General features: G+C 38.3%; 1 protein-coding gene across 1 annotated transcript in view; it reads right to left on the bottom strand.

The window, feature by feature from the left end:
- PDE1C (phosphodiesterase 1C) overlaps nucleotides 1-21,107 on the bottom strand; it is a 671,297-nt gene that overhangs the window by 90,466 nt on the left and 559,724 nt on the right. The window contains exons 15-16 of the mRNA XM_070726332.1: nucleotides 14,150-14,270; nucleotides 13,007-13,182 (exon numbers count right to left, since the gene is read on the bottom strand). Of these exons, the coding sequence (XP_070582433.1) occupies nucleotides 13,007-13,182; nucleotides 14,150-14,270 (297 nt within the window). The remainder of the gene's footprint in view (nucleotides 1-13,006; nucleotides 13,183-14,149; nucleotides 14,271-21,107) is intronic.

The raw sequence follows: 21,107 nt of genomic DNA, 5'->3' as shown, positions 1-21,107 counted from the left end.
TGGAAAGGTTAATGGAACTACAGTTATGGGGGGGAAAGAAATGGGTAGAGTTAGAAAAAGAAATCAATAATATAAACAACAAAGAATTATTATTTAAAAATTGGAGTAGAATAGAAACCAGTAAATTAAGTGATCCTTTTAAAGCATGTTTAGAAATATGGTATAAATGGCAGAGGAAAAGTAGAATAAGGGTATCCATGCTATCAACGTTATATGTATTGAATATAGGGGATGATGTTAATTTAAGTAGAATCATTAAAGTATTAAATAGTAAAGGGATAACGAGAATTGAACAATTATATGAGAAAGATGGAAGAGTCAGCAGAACTCGATTGGAATGGTGGATTGGTAAACAGAAATGGTTGCAGATTAATGCAATAAGTACATATTTAAATAAAAGTGAGAATAAAGAAACTTTCTTACGAGAAGAAAATTGCTTAGAAAAAATAATAAGAGAAAAGATAAATGAGAGCAAAGCACAAGCCGGCAATATATACAGAATGCTATTGCAGATGGAAGAGGAAGTAACAAAAAGTTTGACAAGATGCTGGCAAGACGACTTACTAATAGATGAAGGGGAAATGAAAGAAATAATAGAAAATATATATAAGATTAAAAATACGAGAGTTAGAGAGATGAGAAGGAAAATTTTACATAAATGGTACTATACACCAGTACAAATTGCACACTTCCAGGGGAAAGAGAAGGGTAAATGTTGGCATGGGTGCCAGGAAAAGGGAATTTTTATACATATGCTCTGGGAGTGTGCAGAAATTCAGAAATTTTGGAATGTAGTGCAGAACGAAATTAACAAAATGTTAAACATTAACTGGATAATTACAAAAGAAATAGCAATTTTAATTAAATATAGGGAATTAGGAGAATTCAAGGAAATCAAAGCCGCAGCATTGGAAAGTGCCCAAGCGGTAATGGTATTAGGTTGCAACCACCCCCCAATAAGAAGCATAATCCCCATGACCAGTTGGAGGAAAAAGCTGAGGTTCTCCATCAGCCCGAAGGCCCAGCATGCCAAGCGAACATCGGAGAAGTCAAAAAGTACAAATGGTAGTATCAGCGAAAATGGCAAATTACAGCTACAACCTACTTACTCAAACTAGAGGTGTGATTTCGGTGATCTTTTTGAAGGGTTGTGAGCCTCTTGAAGTGCAGAAAAGCGATGAGCGTTGAGAACAGAGCAAAGACAAGAGAAAGCAAAAGGAAGTTGAAGTTGGTGAGCAGAAGTGAATGGCGGACGGCAGATAGCGAGAGAAGAAGGAAAGTGGAAAGTGCGGAGAGAGGTGAACTGAGTTTCCTGAGGCGCTTCCTGAGTGTTTGCTGGGGTGCAGCCCAGTGGAGCTGTCAGAACATCGAACAGCCCTAGAAGGAAGGAAGGAGATGGAGCAATGAAGACGGAGCGACGGAGATACAGAGTTCGGAGTGACTGAGAGTGGGGCGGTGGTCAGAGGTTACAAGGAATCCAGTGAAATTCAATGCGGTGGTGTGAGAGAAAAAGAAGAAGAAGATATTGTCAGCTTGTTTTGCCTTTTTTGGGTTTGGAAAGAAAGTCGAGGGGTGTGAAATTGTGAAATTATGAGGAGTCAGCCAGCAGGGACAACGACGAGCCGACTGAACATTTTGGCCGGCCAGGAAGGACCTCTTTGTGACATCAAAGCTCCGCCCATGGAATTCCCTTTTGGGATTCCCCACCTCGTTTCCAGCCTCCTGACCGGCCCGACAGCTCCGCGGCTCTTTTGAAAAGCTAATAGCCGGGAAGCGGGGCTTCTCAGCGTCCTCCTGAACCCGAACGCCGACCCCAAACTTTTGCCGAACTTCCCGGTTCGGCATTCAGGACAACTCCGAGAAGCCCGCCGGCTGTTCCAAAAGGCGACAGCCGGGTGGTGGGGCTTCTCGGCGGCCTCCTGAATGCTGAACCCGGAACTTCGGCCAAAGTTCGGGTTTGGCGTTCGGGTTCGGGAGGACACGGAGAAGCCCCAAGGCTGTTTCAAAAAGTGACAGCCAGACGGCGGGGCTTCTCGGTGGCGGCGGCGGGTTCATAAGATGGAAAAAGTTCGTAACAAGAGGCAAAAAATTTCCGAACCCCAGGTTCGTATCTCAGATTGTTTGTATGGCAAGGAGTTCGTATCACGAGGTACCACTGTATATCTATGATACTGATAAGCTGATAAATTGATTTATTTAATTATATAAGTGATTTAATTATTTAACTGATTTATTTATTGGGCATTTTAATTATTTGATGAATTGAAATTTGACAAGGAATTAACCTGATTAGTGGTCAAAGTGATTATTGAGTAGTGAATTATTTGAGGATTTGAAACGTTAGTCTGTGAAACCACATTGGTAATATAAGAACGTATAACTATCATTATCTATGGTATATTGTTACAGTTGAGATTGGATATTTGATATTTTCAGACACTATAGTATGAGGAAATAGAAAAAGAAAAAAGAAATGGTCTGAGACAGTACTGAGGGACGGCTCAGACATATAGATATATACAATTTAAATTCAAACACAACCAAATAAATTTAGAAATATATTTAATATATCCAATATTTAAGATTTAATAGTAAACACATTTAGATGAATTTGTGAATATTATGTGATTTGAGTGATAGTGTAACTGATAATTTGCATTAACAATTTTATTAGACTCATAGTAATTTATATTTATAGATAACACCTATTAATATATTATTTATTATTTACTATTTACTATTTACAAATATTAATTATACTTTTGAGGATACTGTGCAGCTAGGTGGATAAGAGAAAAACACAATTAAAATAATTGTCTTAAAATACTTACACCTTAGCAACTGACAATTAAATAAGCACAAGGTAGATATTTTACTTACGCTACACTTTTAAACAGTAAGTAACAAGGAGAACACATTAAGAAAAACGTGGAATATTTCTTTAAGTATGTCAACAACTTTTACCAAAACACTAAAAAAAACAACTCCAGCATGAAGTCCAAATGTCTCAAGCTCTAAATTAAACACGGAGATGGCAACTATAGACAAACAGAGTCAGTTACCAACTCTTCATTTGATACAGGCCTCACTTGAACTTATACAAGAATTTATAACAACCATAACACAAGAAACAATGAAAAGAAACCAGGAAGAAACTAACAAGAACTTTGATAAAATGGCGGGGAATATTGAGGGATTAGAGGCAAGAATGGAAGATGCAATTAACAACCATGAACAAAGGATTAAAAATATGGAAGCTAACATAGTCAAAACTGACTACCATAATGTACACGCAGAAGAAAGACTGAAAGTGGCAAATAAAGAGCTAAAGGGTGCAATTGCAGTGTTAGAAATGGAAAAACCCTTGTATTTTCTCCGTTTTCAAAATGTACCAGAACAAGCAGAAGAAGATCTACCAAGTAAAATGGTGAAGATATTAACAGACAATTTACAATTAGATGAAGATGAAGTGAGAAACCATATAGATGAGGTCTACAGAATTCAGACTAATTACGCAAAGAAAAACAGAGTCCCAAGAGAGGTACATATACGCTTCACAAAAAAAACAGTGAGAGATGAAATCTACAGATGTACCAGAAATGAGCAGATAATGTGTAATGACAAAGAGATAATCACACTAAAACAAGTACCTAAAAGAATCAGAGAGAGACGTAAGGATTTCCATTTCTTAACAGCAAAACTGATGAGAAAAGAGATACCATTCAGGTGGTTAATACCAGAGGGACTGTTAATATCCTGGAAAGGTAAAAAAAATCAAGGTAGACTCATTTGAAAAAGCGGACAACTTTGTATTTCAATACCTAGAAGGAGAGAATGAAAGCGGTTCCGAAGTAAGATCTCAGACCAGACAGGGAGAAAGAGAACAGAGGCAAGTAAGCGACGAAAGAGAGAAAAATCATAGTCCAAGAAAGGAAGAAAGAGTGACAACAAGAGCTGCAGCGAAAAAACAATAAGAATAAGAAAGAAAAATAACAATAAGAAGGAAAAAGAACAACAACAAACAAATAAATAAAGAAATAAACAAATAACTGAAAGGGGGGAAAGGGGAAAAAATGAAAAACCTCAAAATCTTTTCAGTTAATATAAATGGTTTAAACTCCCTTATTAAAAGAAAACAAACGATGAATAAACTACAGAAAGAAGAGGCAGATATAATATGTATGCAGGAAACCCATATTAGGAATCAAGACCGAAATCTACTACAAAATAAAAAACTAGGGAAACTATTTACTGCTTTAGCAGACACACAAAAAAGAGGTATAGCAATTTATGCCAAAGAGATATTACAACCTGAATTAATATATGCAGATCCGGAAGGAAGAATTCTTAATTTGAAAATTAAAATTGGACAGAAATTAGCAGTCTTTATGGTGATATATGCCCCAAACTCAAACCAGACAGAATTTTACCAAAAAATAACTGATCAAATAACACAATTAGGAGGAAAAAATATATGTATTATAGGAGATTTTAACGCAATTCATAATACACAAAAAGACTACAAAACAGCAAACAGGAAAACCCAAGATAGGAAAACCTTACCAAATAAATTCTTTGAAATGGTGAGGGAATTCCAACTATTAGATTTATGGAGAGAAAGACACCCGGGAAAAAGGGAATACACTTTCTTTTCACCACCACAAAATCGTGGTCAAGGATTGACATGGCTTGGGGAGATTATGGCTTGGACAATTGTATAGAAGAAGTTGAAATTGGACCCAATATATGGGCAGACCACCACCCAATCATAATTAAAATAAAAGAACCCAAAAAAGATTTTCTACAATGGTCTTTAAATCAGATACTACTCAAAGAAAAAGATTATATTGAGCACATAAAAAAGGAATTAATTTTTTTTCTTCATGACAATTGGAATGAAGAAACTTCCATACAGAATTTATGGGACACTATGAAAGCGTACATAAGAGGAGTGACAATATCACTTTCTGCTAAATTAAAGAAAACTAAAACCCAACAAATTAAAGAGTATCAAACAAAAATTAAACAAATAGAAATAGATTTGCAAAAAGACATATTAAACGAGGAATTAAAAGAGGAAAAAGACAAACTTAGACACCAAATTAATTTAATAACACAGGATGAAATAGTGTTGAAATTAAAAAAGGCTAAGCAATATTATTTTGAAAACGCAAACAAACCTGGTAGATGGCTAGCTTATAAACTCAAAAAAGAAGAAGAAGGATATATTCAATTCCTAGAAGATGACAAAGGAAGCAAACACTCCACAATAGAGGCAAAAAAACAAATCACTATCAATTACTATAAAGAACTATATAAAAAAGAAGTTAAATCAATAGAAGATCAAAAAACATATATAACAGAAACGGATATAGATAGTGAAAGAAGAATACTAAACAAGGAAATTACGATGATAGAATTAGAACATGTAATAAGGAACTTGAAAAACAACAAATCACCAGGCCCCGATGGCATCCCCAGGGAATTCTATAAGGAATTCATCATTAGCTTAGGAGAACTTCTATTGACGGTATACAATGAGGTATTAGAAAAAGGATTAACACCCAATTCCTGGACAAAAGCAACAATGAGCCTAATACCAAAAAGCAAAACAGATAAACATAAAATACAAAATTACAGACCCATATCTCTACTGAATGTAGACTACAAAATATTCATGAGTATCATGTCAAACAGATTAAAACCAATTCTAAACAACAGGATACACTCTGACCAAAATGGTTTCCTACCTGGTAGATTTATCAGTAACAATACAAGGACAATCTTGGACGTCTTAGAATTTTATGAAATGCACTCTAAAAAACAAATGGCCCTCATTTTTCTAGATGCTCAAAAAGCGTTTGATAATTTGAACTGGGAATTTATGAAGGAATTGACAAAACAAATGAAATTTGGCTCTAAATTTATTACAATGATTGAAACTATCTACCAAAAGCAATACGCAAGAATCACAATTAATGGGAACTCAACTGAAAAATTCCAAATTGAAAAAGGATGTCCACTATCTCCTTTATTGTATATCTTAGCTACTGAGACAATGTTAACTCAGATTAGGTCAAATCCAAAAATACGAGGGCTGAAAATTAAAAAACAGGAATTTAAACTGCAGGCATGTGCAGATGATTTAGTCTTTATATTAGAAAACCCAATGGAATCACGGAAACATATAATGGAGAAGATAGAGGAATTTGGTACGGTAGCAGGACTAAAAATAAACATGCAAAAAACTAAAATTATAACCAAAACATGAATAAAGAACAAGAAAAAATCTAGAAGATACGTTGGAAATTAAAATCTCTAAAAAGGTTAAATATCTAGGTATTACATTAGCAATTTTGGTCTCTCTGTATCCAATTCTTATAATGTTCTTGCGGATTTAAATAGTAAGGATGTTGTAGGTATTAGCAAGGCCCCTCAGGCGGAGAATGAGGGGATGTTCAAAGGAGAAGTTGTTGTAAATGAGGTGCATAGTGTCACCAAACCAAGTGCAGTTAGTAGAAATAAAAAGAGGACACATTTTCTTGTGGGTGACTCGATTGTTAGAGGTGTTGACTTGGGACAGAGTAAGGATGTGGTGAATGTGATGAGGTGTCTCCCAGGAGCCACTGCCAGCAGGGACAGGAGGCGGATTACAAATATTGTCAAGGCTGTGAGTAAAGGTAATAACGTTGATGTGGTGGTGCATCTTGGCACAAATGATTTGTCCCAGAGAAATGTTAATGTAGTAAAAAGAGATTTTCAATGTCTAAGTGTGGAGCTGGGTAAAATAACTGATTCAGTGACTTTCTCAGAGGTGTTACCGGTTTGTGGCCAGGAGGATAAAACAACTTGTATCAGAGAGTTTAATGTGTGGTTAAGGCAGTGGTGTAAAGCTGAAGGTTTTGGCTATGTAATTCATAGTGTCAGTAGGTGGTCTAATAGGGACTTGTTTAAGAGGGATGGTTTGCATCCATCATACAGAGGTACCCAGGTGCTCAGTGAGGAATTCAGAACTTTTTTTGACAGGCATTTAAACTAGGTAAAGGGGACAGAGATGTGGATGATTTCTGTCCCCGATCAATGCGGATAAATCAGTTTCTGGAAGCTTATGAAAAGGGAGCTGCAAATAAAATAGATGTAGTTGTTGATGATAAGGGGCAAATTAATAATGAAAATAATTTTCTTCAGGTAATGTGCACGAATGCTCGAAGCTTGAGCAACAAGCTCTGTGAGTTAATGGCCATAATATCTAGAGATAATTTGGATCTGGTTGCCATAACTGAGACATGGTTTAAGGATTCTAATGAATGGGAAATATCCATACCAGGATATACACTGTATAGGAAGGATAGAATAGAGAGAAGGGGAGGTGGAGTAGCCATTTATGTTAAAGAAAGTCTAAAAACAATACTAATTCAAAATACATGTAAAGATCTGGAGACCCTCTGGATTTGCATGCAAAATAAAGATGGTTCTGTCATTAGAATTGGGGTGATCTCTAGGCCTCCAGGGCAATCTGAGGAACATGACAACAAGATGGTGGATGAAATTACCCTAATGGCAGTAAAGGGAGATATTGTGGTTATGGGTGATTTCAACATGCCTGATATTGACTGGAATATCCCCAGTGCCCTTACATGCAAAAGTAAGAATATAGTAGAGGCCTTTACAGGAGCAGCTCTGGCACAGCTAGTTAAGACACCAACTAGAGGGGAGAATATTCTAGATTTAGTTTTTACGAATGGGAATTGGGTTTCAGAGGTCAAGGTGTGAGAAAATTTAGGTTGCAGTGACCATCTATGTTTGTGGTTTGATGTAAAAACTGATTGTAAGCAATCCTATACTGCAACCAAAGTATTGGATTTCAGAAAAACAAATTTTAATGCAATGGGGGAATATTTAAATAATGAATTAAAGGGGAGGGATAAAATGGCAGGAGCGAGCACCCAGTGGACTGTATTAAAAAAGGCCATCTTAAAAGCCACAAGACTTTATGTAAAGCAAATAACTAAAGGTAAAAGGAAAAAGAAACCGCTATGGTTTAGCAATGATGTAAGGGCTATAGTCAATGAAAAAAGGCTGCCTATAGGAGGTATAAAGAGTCTGGAAGTATAGCTGATAGAGAGGTGTATAAAATGAGACAGAAGGAGGCAAAACAGATAATATATGCTGCTAAAGCTTCAAAAGAGGAAGAAATTGCAAAATCTGTAAAGAAGGGGGATAAAACCTTCTTCAGATATATTAGTGATAGGAAGAAGAAAAACTGCAGCATCACAAAGCTTAGTACCGGGAATAATACATGCATTGATGGGAATAAGGAGATCGCTGACCATTTCAATAGCTACTTCTGTTCAGTTTTCTCAAAAGACACCTTACAAAATAATACTATAGAGGGATATAGCATTGCTTCCAGTTGTACGGATTCAGCTCCAGTGATCTTAGAAGCCGATGTCGTAGAAGAACTTGAACGATTAAAGATAAATAAGGCAATGGGTCCAGATGGCATCCACCCCAGAGTTCTTAAAGAACTCAGATCTGTCATTGCTACCCCCCTGACTGATTTGTTTAACCAATCCCTGTTAACAGGAGATGTTCCTGAGGATTGGAGAATGGCCAGTGTTGTGCCTATCCACAAGAAGGGCAGTAGAGAAGAAGCTGGTAACTACAGGCCAGTTAGCTTGACATCAGTTATAGTTAAAATGATGGAGACTCTACTCAAAAAGAGGATAAATCAGCACCTTAAAAACAATAACTTATTGGACCCAAATCAGCATGGCTTTACTGAAGGCAAATCATATCAGATTAATCTCATTGATTTCTTTGACTATGTCACAAAGGTGTTGGATCAAGGTGGTGCCATGGATATTGCCTATCTGGACTTCAGCAAAGCTTTTGATACGGTTCCACATAAAGAGCTGATAGATAAATTAGTGAAGATTGGACTTAATCCCTGGATAGTTCAGTGGATTTCAAGCTGGCTGAAGCGTAGACATCAGAGAGTTATTGTTAATGGCGATTATTCTGAGCAGATACAGGTTACAAGCGGTGTGCCACAAGGGTCTGTTCTGGGTCCTATTCTTTTTAATATGTTTGTGAGTGACATAGGGGAAGGTCTGGTAGGGAAGGTTTGCTTATTTGCCGATGACTCTAAAGTGTGCAATAGGGTTGATATTCCTGGAGGTGTCTGTAATATGGTAAATGATTTAGCTTTACTAGATAAATGGTCAAAGCAATGGAAACTGCAGTTTAATGTTTCCAAATGTAAAATAATACACTTGGGGAAAAGGAATCCTCAATCTGAGTATTGCATTGGCAGTTCTGTGTTAGCAAAAACTTCAGAAGAAAAGGATTTAAGGGTAGTGATTTCTGACAGTCTCAAAATGGGTGAGCAGTGTGGTCGGGCGGTAGGAAAAGCAAGTAGGATGCTTGGCTGCATAGCTAGAGGTATAACAAGCAGGAAGAGGGAGATTGTGATCCCCTTAAATAGAGTGCTGGTGAGACCACATTTGGAGTACTGTGTTCAGTTCTGGAGACCTCACCTACAAAAAGATATTGACAAAATTGAACGGGTCCAAAGACGGGCTACAAGAATGGTGGAAGGTCTTAAGTATAAAACGTATCAGGAAAGACTTAATGAACTCAATCTGTATAGTCTGGAGGACAGAAGGAAAAGGGGGGACATGATCGAAACATTTAAATATGTTAAAGGGTTAAATAAGGTTCAGGAGGGAAGTATTTTTAATAGGAAAGTGAACACAAGAACAAGGGGACACAATCTGAAGTTAGTTGGGGGAAAGATCAAAGGCAACATGAGAAAATATTATTTTACTGAAAGAGTAGTAGATCCTTGGAACAAACTTCCAGCAGACGTGGTTGGTAAATCCACAGTAACTGAATTTAAACATGCCTGGGATAAACATATATCCATTGTAAGATAAAATACAGGAAATAGTATAAGGGCAGACTAGATGGACCATGAGGTCTTTTTCTGCCGTCAGTCTTCTATGTTTGTATGTTTCTACATTAACAAAAAAATGTAGTACAATTAAAGAAAACAATTAAGAGGCACTACTGAAAACAACAGAGAAGCAATTAACTGATTGGAATAAACTCCAAATTTCTTTATTATGAAGAGTAGCAACGATAAAAATGACAATTCTACCAAAATTCCTCTACCTCTTCCAAACGATACCGATAAAACTAGATAATTAATTCTACACCAAATTAAATAAAAATATCTCCAAATATAAACAAATCAATTACTCTCCATCTAGAAACTAATAGTTTGCTCTATAACAAACAATTTGGATTCAGAAAAAAACTATCCTGCAACCTGCAGCTCCTCCACTGCAAAAATATATAGACAACTCATCTAGATAAAGGGAAATCTATAGATGCAATTTATATCGACTTCTGCAAATCCTTTGATTCAGTGGTCCACGACAAATTACATATAAAACTCAAATACTATGGCATCTCAGGATTCCTCCACAGCTGGATTACAGCATTCCTGTCAAACAGACAACAAGTGGTCAAAATAGGAAGCACCATATCCCTCCCCGTCCCTGTTAAAAGTGGTGTCCCCCAAGGTAGTGTACTGGGACCAATGCTCTTCATTCTCTACATCAATGACCCTTGCAATTACATCACAAGCAACTGTGTCCTCTTTGCTGATGATGTAAAACTCTTCAACACCACCGATAACACAACTACTCTCCAAAAAGACCTGAACTCTGTTTCTGAGTGGTCTAACACAAGGCAACTCCAAATCTCAAGCAGCAAATGCTCTGTCCTACACATTGGGAAAAAGATCTGAACTCCAAATATGAACTGAATAATCAAATTATCACAGATAACTCCCACTCGGTTAAATACCTCGGTATTCTAATAACAAAAGACTTAAGTGCCAAAGCCCACTGGAACAACATAGCCAAGAAGGCTTCAAGAGTTGTAAACCTAATCCTATGTAGCTTCTGCTCTGGCAATCTCTCACTACTTACCAGAGCTTAAAAAACTTTTGCTAGACCCATCCTCGAATACAGTTCATCTGTTTGGAACCCATATCGCATCTCAGACATTAACACCCTTGAAAATGTCCAAAGATGCTTCACCAGAAGAGCTCTTCACTCCTCCACTCAAAACAGAATACCCGATGAGACTAGACTTTCAATCCTGGGCCTGGAAAGCTTAGAACTAAGATGCTTTAAACATGATGTAAGTATTGTCCACAAGATCATATGCTGCAATGTTCTGCCTGTCGGTGACTACTTCAGCTTCAACCGCAACAACACAAGAGCACACAACAGATTTAAACTTAATATTAACCACTCCAAACTTGACTGTAAAAAATACAACTTCCGTAACCGAGTTTTTGAAGCGTGGAACTCATTACGGGACTCCATAGTGTCATCCCCACACCCCCAACACTTCACCCTTAGATTATCCACGGTTGAGCTATCCAGATTCCTAAGAGGTCAGTAAGGGGTGAGTACAAGTGCACTAGAGTGCCTTCGGTCCCCTGTCCTATTGCTTGCCATTCCCCCTTTAATCCTGACCATCTGGGCTGCCAGAGGAGCCTTTTGGTGGCACTTAAGGAGGCTTTGGCAGTCCAGAACAAACAAAGCATTTTCCTTTCTCTGGGAGCTTGTGCCAGTGCCCAGAGAAAAGAAACTCTCCCTTCACTCTGGGCAGGAGTCACCACAGTGAAGGAAAAGCACTGGCTACAAAGCAACTGATTGAAAAGAGAGGGAAGCCCTTCAGCATGGGAAGGAAGAGGCAGCAGGTAGCAGCAGCAGCAGCCAGTGTATGGGAGGCAGTGTATGGGAGGCAGCCTCGCGCCGGGTGTATTGGAAGCGTATACTCCTCCTCATCGCCTCAGAGTCCCTCTTTAAAAAAAAAAAAAAAAGGCTTAAAGTTTTGGATTTTTTTGATTCACCTCACCTCACCTTCTTCCTTCGGCAGCAACTGTCCTCCTCCTCTTCTTCTTCCTCCTCCTCCCACCCAAATTCTGAGCTTTTATTTCTTTCCTAATGGATTTGCATGTATTATTTGCTTTTACATTGATTTCTATGGGAAAAATGGCTTCTACTTAAGAACATTTCTACTTAAGAACCTGGTCACAGAACGAATTAAGTTCTTAAGAAGAGGTACCACTATATTAGTTAAAAGCAATGAGATGGGAGAATTTAGAGAAATAAAACAAGCAGCATAGAAGGCGCTCAGGCGGTAATAGTTTTGGGTTGGAAGGATGCGACAAAATGGACAATACAAAATTGGTACCAGTACATGGTGGATCATATTCAATTTGAGATTATGGACAAGAGGATGAACTCGGCTAATGAAATTAATTTGTGAGAACTGATGGGACGATGGGACAAGGTAAGAGGATAGTATGGTTAGTAGAATTCGAGACCAAGCTACAAGGAATAAATTGGAATCACTTTATAATATGTAAATAGAGATATTTTCCTGAGTTAAAAATGGTATATATAAGATGTGCCCCATTTTGGTGGAGGGGTGTGAATGGTGTCTGGTGGTGGGCACAAATCACTGAGCACTTGTTGTATGTTGTGTGTGTATTTTAAAATCAATAAAATATAATACTTACAAACTTTTCTACTTAAGAACCTGGTCACAGAATGAATTAAGTTCTTAAGTAGAGGTGCCACTGTACAAGGAAACTGATTTCCATAATATAGAGAAAAAATTATTCACAGTATTATTTTTTTCTAGTATTGAGATGGTTAGCTTAAGTATCTATCAGGAAGTAGACAGTCTCCTCTTAGTCTTTCATTTCATGTCTCTTATATCATTGCAAGAATTAGATATGGTAAGATGTGATCAAGTAGTACTCCCACTGAAATCCTTTTAATTGTGGTTCACACAAATGTCCCACCAGAAACCTCCAAATATCTTTAGAAACCTTTCTTTTATATGCATGTTCACAAGCCTGTCCATATTATAAATCACTTTGGTACAAATTATCTTCCAGTACTGTTTTTGTTACCTTTGATTTCTTGGGCTTTCCACTTTTCTCGGTTTTGTTGCACTACTTCTGTCCAGGTGGTTTTAAAACATTTGAAGTTCACAGTGAGGATGGAACAGTTGAGTGAAGCATTTCCTTCTGACCCAGTGCTCTTGACACTTGATCTTTTGACTTCTGAGGGGCTAAAGCTATTCAAACTGGGATTGCAAGTATAACATTAATGGAATTTTAATTGCTAAGAAATATTAAGTGACATTACCATTTTCTTCTCATTTTCACTTTTGTTTTGATACATGTGAATACTCCTTGTCATTTTTTTAAAGTTGGAGCTCCTCCCACTTTACTATAGTTTTTACTCACCAAACCCTGAAAAATACTTTTAAACCCTTCTCACATCCACTCCTCTGTTTACAAATTAAAATAACTATATGGTGAAATAATAACTACACATCATGATGTCTCTGTAATGGAACCTCTGTGAAGAGAGAGAAAAGCACAGGAGAAAGGACAGAAGTTCCCACCAATGGAAAAACAGTCTGCTTCCAACTCGATCCCATTTGTAGTTGAATGTTAGCTGAACTGGAAATCAGCTGAACTGCTGACAAAGTGGGATCGTAGAGACATGGAGTTGATGATAAGACAATCCAAACACTGCATATTCTGATTTACTCAGATTTTAATTTAGGCAAAGAAAAAAAAGAGTCTGGATTGCAGAAGGCATCTAGCCTAAAAGTGATGCTTGTAGTGAATAAATCAAATTGTTTTCATAATGAAAAGTGGGAAAATATATTTAGCTTTACTGTCACATAAATTAGATACTATTTTAAATATTATATCTGTTTTATAACTACAATTATATTATTTGGAATAAGATTTAATATCAAGAGAAGATAACATATACATGTACCTGGTCCAGAAAATAATCCCAAAGTATTTATCATAACCATCTCAAGATATTTCTCTTCTTCCTAACATTATTCTTGTAATAGTCTTATTAACCTGGTCAACTTGGATAATTTCTTGATCATTATATCACATGCGACTTGAACACTCTTTCTTTACCCCAGAAAAATAAAATATTTATACACACTTACAACCACAACCACAAACAAAACACACACCTTAAAGAGGAACATTCTACAATAAATATATAAGATTACTGACCTGTTTTGCCTAAATCCTGCCATACCAGAGTTAGAAGCTTCCTCAATGAGAGGTGTTACAATCTTCTCAGTCATATCAGTCAGCACAGTGAAAGTAGGTTCCACAATAAAATCAATAAAGCCTGGCAAAACACAGAACAGAAACAAATGCAAGAAAGTTTTAATGGCATATTTCCTATAAAATAAATACAGTGATACCTCGTCTTACAAACCCCTCGTCATACAAACTTTTCGAGATACAAACCCGGGGTTTAAGATTTTTTTTGCCTCTTCTTCCATACTATATTCACCTTACAAACCCAAGGTACCACCATTGGATGCTCCACCTCCGGACTTCTGTTGCCAGTGAAGCGCCTGTTTTTGCACTGCTGGGATTCCTCTGAGGCTCCCCTCCATGGGAAACACCACCTCCGGACTTCCGTGTTTTTGCAATGCTGCAGAGGAATCCCAGCAGCGCAAAAATGGGCACTTTGCTGGCAATGGAAGTCTGGAGGTGGGGTTTCCCAGCGAGGGGAGCCTCAGCAAAATTGCAGCATCACAAAAACACAGAAGTCCGGAGGTGGGGTTTCGAGGACTTCCGTGTTTTGCGATGCTGCGCTTCGGCTGGAAAAAGGGGTGAGTTTTGGGCTTGCATGCATTAATCGCTTTTCCATTGATTCCTATGGGAAACATTGTTTCATCTTACAAACTTTTTACCTTACGAACCTCGTCCTGGAACCAATTAAGTTCGTAAGATGAGGTATCACTGTATACCAATACTTACAACAACATGGTAAAGCTATCACATTTACTACATGCTATTTCTTACTATATGAAAATTCCTTGATTGGCCAAATAAAGCATTGTAAACAGTTAAACTTGCCACAGATGGGAATAGCTTGTTTGGTGTGGGTGGTTGTTTTTTATTATTATTATCTCTTTTATTCATTAAACATGAAACTCAGTCAACTGAACATTTAAAGAAGTGTCACAAATACCAGTGACTGGTACTAATGGTTGATATGAGTTGCTGGCAGCATCCTAGGTATCAACCAAGTATCATCTTAAAATATCTGATGTTCCAAGTCACCATTCCCCGTAAGCTGCGCGCGTGAGCATGCACACGCATGCCCCAAAATACCCCCCGCGCAGCCTTTTCCACGGGCGCACACTCCCCATCCCCCTGCCAGCCCACAGGGGGGGCGGGGGGGAGGCGCTGGCAGTAGACGGCGCTGCCCCTTGCCCACCCAATCTGCCCCCTCTCCTCCTCTTCCACTGAAAGAAAAGCGTGGAGGCTGCCTGCTTGAGCATCCCATAGCTCCACCCCGCTTCGGCCTGCCTGTCATCCTCCGTTGTGTTTTTGGGGGGGAGTGGTGGGAAAGCCCTGTGCTGGCCAGGAAAGCTAGCTTTCCAGGAAAGCAGCACGCCTTTTAAACACGCTGCTTTCCTGCACCTCTTTCATGGGGGGGGGAGTGGCCCCCTCCCTCCCCCCTGCCCAGAAAAGAGTTGCAAGAAAACAGCGCATTTGAAAAGCGCACTGTTTTCCTGGCCAGCCCAGGGCTTTCCTGCCACTCCCCCCCGAAAACACAACGGAGGTCCAGGATGACAGGCAAAGCAGGGTGGAGCAACGGGAGGCTCAAGCTGGTGGCGGCAGACCTCAGTTATGTTTTCGGCTGGGGGGGCAGGAGGACCTTCCTGGCTTTCCCGGTCAGCTGGCTTGAGCCTTATGCTGGTCAGCAAAGCCAGCTGCCCGCTGGAGACGTGGAGCGAAAGAAGGGAAAGAGAAGGAGGGAAAGAGGAGAGGAAAGAAGGAGGGAGGGAAGGAAGGGAGAGAAGAGTGAACGAGAGGGAGAGAGAAAGGGAGGAAGAGAGGAAGGAAGAGATAAATATAAAGGGAGAGAGGGAGAAAGAGAGGGAGGGGAAGAGGGGAAGGAAGGAAAAGAAAGGGACAAAGAGAAAAAAGTGGAAGGAAGAGAGAAAGAAAGGAAGGGAGAGAGAGAAAGAGAGAGAGAGAGAAGATAGGAAGGAAGAGAGAGTGAGAGAGAGCAAGAAAGAAAGAGTGAGAGAGAGGAGAGAGGAAGGAAGAGTGAGAGAGAGTGAGAGAGAGGAAGAAAGCAAGAGAGAGAGAGGAGTGGAAGAAAGAGAGAGGGAGAGAGAAAAGATAGAAAAGGGGGGGAAGAGAAATGAGAAAATGATTGAGGCAGAGATTGACAGGAAAGAGAGAGAAACAGAGAGAGAAGTGACTCTTGATTTAAAGCATATGGTAAAAGCACTTAAATAATAACAGAGGAAAAACCCCCCAGCCCTCACCTGTTTTTATTAATAGTTATGTTTTTGGATTTGCTGGTTGTTTTAGTTTTAATAGTAATAGAGTTTGGTTTTGTTTTATTATTAATTTCTTTTAATAAGAAAGAAGGGATTTGTTTGTTTGTTTGTTTGTTTGTACTTCTATGCCACCCAGTCCCAAGGGGACTGCCGCTCAGACACTATACTTTTCTGCCCACCCCGAAAAAAAATTAGAGGGAACATTGTTCCAAGTAGTGCAGTTTTTTTGCAATTCCACTGGTTTTATTACACACAGTGTTTCTCAAATAGAGGGTGCGGAGCGATGCCAAGGTGACACATGACCCTGGGAAACATGCTTTTTTTGCCACAGGAAATAGCAACTTTTTGCACCAAACAATAGCACACAGCACAAAGTAAGAGATACGAAGTGCACATAACAAACCTGTAAAAGACACCATGGAAAATTATTTAACAGGGATGAAAAAAAGGAGATAATGAAAGAAATGTAAATCTCGCAAAAGCTAAGATGAGGAAATAGGATGAAAGGTATGTAGCACTTGGCTTCATTATGACTATGGTGGGAGATGCGGAAAGACCAGTATGTTTACTGTGTCTAAAAATGTTGACAGCAGACAGCATGAAGCCAAAAATTTAAGGTGCCACTTAAACACATTATGTCCCAATTATGCTGATAAGCTGTTTCAGTTTTTTCAGAGAAAATGTGCTGAATATTGCAAACAATCATTCCAGCAGAGAGTTGGGGGGGGGGAGGTTTACTTCTTCCTATGTGGGACAGAACAGAAAATAATTAAGAAATACTGCATTACAGGAAGCTGCAACTTCTTGATATGTTTTGTGAAATTCTTGGACATGGTACCAAGCGCCCCATTGACAATGGGTATCACTGTTATATGTTTCATTCATAGCCATGTAGTTTCAATGGCCAGGTCATGATATTTTGTAATTTTTTCCAGTTCTTTTTTTTCAACTCTGGCTTCTCCTGATACAGTGATATCAATAAACTGTACTCTTCATCCCTCGACAACCATAATATCTCATGTGTTGTGTTCCAAATGACGATCTGTCTGTATTTGAAAGTCCCACAAGATCTTCACCTTCCTATTTTAAATGTCGGCTAGACAATGTTGGCTGGTGGGGCCGCGTGGGAGGGCTTTCTCTGTAGCAGTTCTGACTCTCTGGAACCAACTTCCCCCAGAGATCCACATGATCCCAAACCTCCTGGCCTTCCAAAAGTCTGTGAAAATGTGGCTTTGCCAGCAGGCCTGGAGCTGGTGAACCATACCATTTAGCCCCGGTTGATGGATATGAATGTGTTATAATTAAGGATTTCAAAATTATTTTTATATTGTTTTATATTGTTGTATATTGCCCAGAGTCAAGAAGGAGTTGGTTGGCTTATAAATCACATAAACAAAAGAACAAATAAACACATAAACAAACAAACAACTTTTTTCACTTTGTGCTCCCATGAATTTTTGGATAGAGGTAAGTCATATTTTTTATATAATGATCAATGGACGTATTTAGCAACTTGATCATTTCTAACTTTGTAATCAGTTTGTATGATTTTGCTTATATTTTGTGTGATATTAAATATGAAATGGATTATTATTATTGTTGTTATTATTATTATTCTTTTATTCACACAAAACAGTAATACATAACAAACAAGATTTATATACTGGATTTTGTATCACAATATCACAAGTTGAACACTTACCAAGTGTCTAGGACTGTGTGATGTATTTTCATATCACGCATGCAAGTACGGTGGCCTTTTGCAAGTGACAGCTCATGATTTTGTCAATGTTCATTGTTTTTAAATGTTGGCTGAGGTATTTTGGCACAGCACCTAGCGTGCTGATTACTACTGGCACCACCTCTACTGGTTTATGCCACGATCGTCGTAGTTCGATTTTAAGATCCTGATATCGTCTATGTTTTTCTTGTTGTTTTTCATCAATTCGACTATCATCTGGTATGGTGACATCAATGATCCATGCCCCCTTCTTTTCCACAATCATAAGGTCTGGTATATTGTGTTCCCAAAGCCTGTTAGTTTGAATTTGAAAGTCCCAAAGAATTTTGGCATGTTTTTTTTAAACTACTTTCTCAAATTTATGATCCCACCAGTTCTTACCACTGGTAGATGGTGGTTGTGGCACAGGTTCCAATGAAGCATCTGGGCCATGTAGTTGTGGCTCTGTTTGTAGTCTGTCTTTGCAATTATCCTGCAGTCTCTGAGGATGTGATCAATTGTTTCAATGGTTTCTTTGTAAAGTCTACATTTTGGGTCTGATTTTTCGATCCTGGGCTTGATTACATTTATTCTGATTGCTTGTTCCTGGGCTACAAGAATCAAATCTTCCATCTCCTTCTTCAGTGTTCCATTAGTGAGCCATAACCAGGTCTTCTCCTTGTGAACTTTTCCTTCAATCTTGTCGAAGAACTGCCCATACAAAGTTTTATTGCACCAGTTGTTGGCTCTGGTTTGCACTGCAGTTTTCCTATACTGATTCTTTGTCTGCTGTGCTTTTCAAAGCTTCTGGTTGTTTACTTCAGTCAATGCAGGTTGTTCATTTCTTTTACATATTCTGCCAATGCATGTCTTTCTTCTTCTACTGTTTGTTTTACTTGTAAAAATCCTCTGCCACCAGATTTTCTGGGAAGATATAGTCTGTCAACATCATTATGAGGATGAAGTAAATGGAGAATGGTCATGAGTTTTCTTGTTTTTCTGTCCAAATTGTCCAGTTCAGCCTGCGTCCAGTTTATTATGCCAACTGACTTTGCAAAGAAGGTGATGAAACAATTGATCACATCCTCAGAGGCTGCAAGAAAATAGCCAAGACAGACTACAAACAGAGGCACAACTACATAGCCCAGATGCTTCATTAGAACCTGTGCCACAACTACCACCTAAAAAGTGGAAAAGTTGTTTGTCTGTTTATATATTTATGTGTTTCCTTGTTTATACGATTTATAAGCCACCCGACTCTGGGTGATATACAATATAAAATAATATTGAAATAATTAATAATAGCACATTCATATCCACTCAGCCAGGGCTGTTCACTGGCTCCAGGCCTGCCGGCAAAGCCACATTTTCACAGCCTTTTGGAAGGCCAGGAGGGTGGGGAGCATGTGGATCTCTGGGGAAAGTTGGTTCCAGAGAGCCAGAACTGCCACAGAGAAGGTCCTCCCACACGGCCCCTCCAGCCAACATTGTCTAGCCAACATTGAAAATGAGAAGGTGAAGATCTTGTGGGACTTTCAAATACAGACAGATCATTATTTGGAACACAACACACCAGATATCATGGTTGTTGAGGGTCGAAGAGTACAGTTTATTGATATCACTGTACCAAGAGAAGCCAGAGTTGAAAAAAAAGAACTGGAAAAAATTACAAAATATCATGACCTGGCCATTGAAACTACATGGCTATGAATGAAACATTTAACAGATACACATTGTCATTGGGGCGCTTGGTATCAGGTTCAAGAATTTCACAAAACACATCAAGAAATTGCAGCTTCCTGATCTTAACAGGGGTCCTAATAACAGGGGGTCCTGATAACAAGGGGTTCTGATTCATAACAGGGGGTAATGATCCTAAAGTCCACATCATCTTCTGAGTCAGACAATACTTAATCAAATGAATATTCAAAAATGTGTCACAAATACCATTGACTGGTGTTAATGGTTGATTATCAACCAAGTACCTTCTTAAGATATACAATTATCAACCAAGTACCTTCTTAAGATGTACAATGTTCTGAATAGCACAGTTATTATCCACTGGTATTATTGCAGGAAGCTGCAATTTGTTGATGTATTTTATAAAATTCTTGGACATTGTACCAAGCAATGATGATAATGGAGAACACTGTTACATATTTCATCCATAATTGTTAGAATGTCTAGGTAATAAACCTTCAACAAACTTTAAATAGAGTTAATGTAGCAATGTGGGTTAGTCAGTCAATAAATCAGACTTAGTACAAAACAATATTATTATTTACAGATAGACAAATAAGCAATAGTAGTTACACAGTCCAAATATCATACACATATAATTCTACTAATTTTTTACAAATAAGGTTAACGCACACAGCAAAGTGCTCACAGTAAATATATTTCTCTCTAGTAAATAACTCTTCCCAAGCGGAACGGCGTTGGCTCCCTCTTCTGGCCAACCAGCAAATGTTTCTTAAAGGTACAGTTTTAACATTGTACAAACTTACATTGTTAGCTTCTGTATTGCAACACCCAACATAGTTATCTACAGTGTACTAATAATCTCCCCCTTGGGTTTTGTCAATACAGTTCAATTCATTATCGTCAACTTTTTATCTGGTTCCAAAAACAGACCATAATGAATGGTACCCTTTAAATATCTCAATATTCTTTTCGCCACTTTCCATTGATACTCAGTCGGCTCTTGCCAACTGGTTGACACTATCAAGCCATGACTAGTTACCAAATTATAAGCTTCCTATGAGTGATCTATACAATTCTTTATCAACAGCCTTATATTCCGAGTCTTCAGAGAGGGGTGGCATACAAATCTAATAAATAAATAAATAGATAGATAGATAGATAGATAGATAGATAGATAGATAGATAGATAGATAGATAGATAAATAAATAAATAAATAAATAAATTTCTCCT

Source organism: Erythrolamprus reginae, chromosome Z (genome assembly GCF_031021105.1).
Source record: "Erythrolamprus reginae isolate rEryReg1 chromosome Z, rEryReg1.hap1, whole genome shotgun sequence".
NCBI lineage: Eukaryota > Metazoa > Chordata > Lepidosauria > Squamata > Dipsadidae > Erythrolamprus > Erythrolamprus reginae.
Note: the sequence above shows the minus strand (reverse complement) of the source record. Positions and strands in the feature narration are given on the sequence as shown.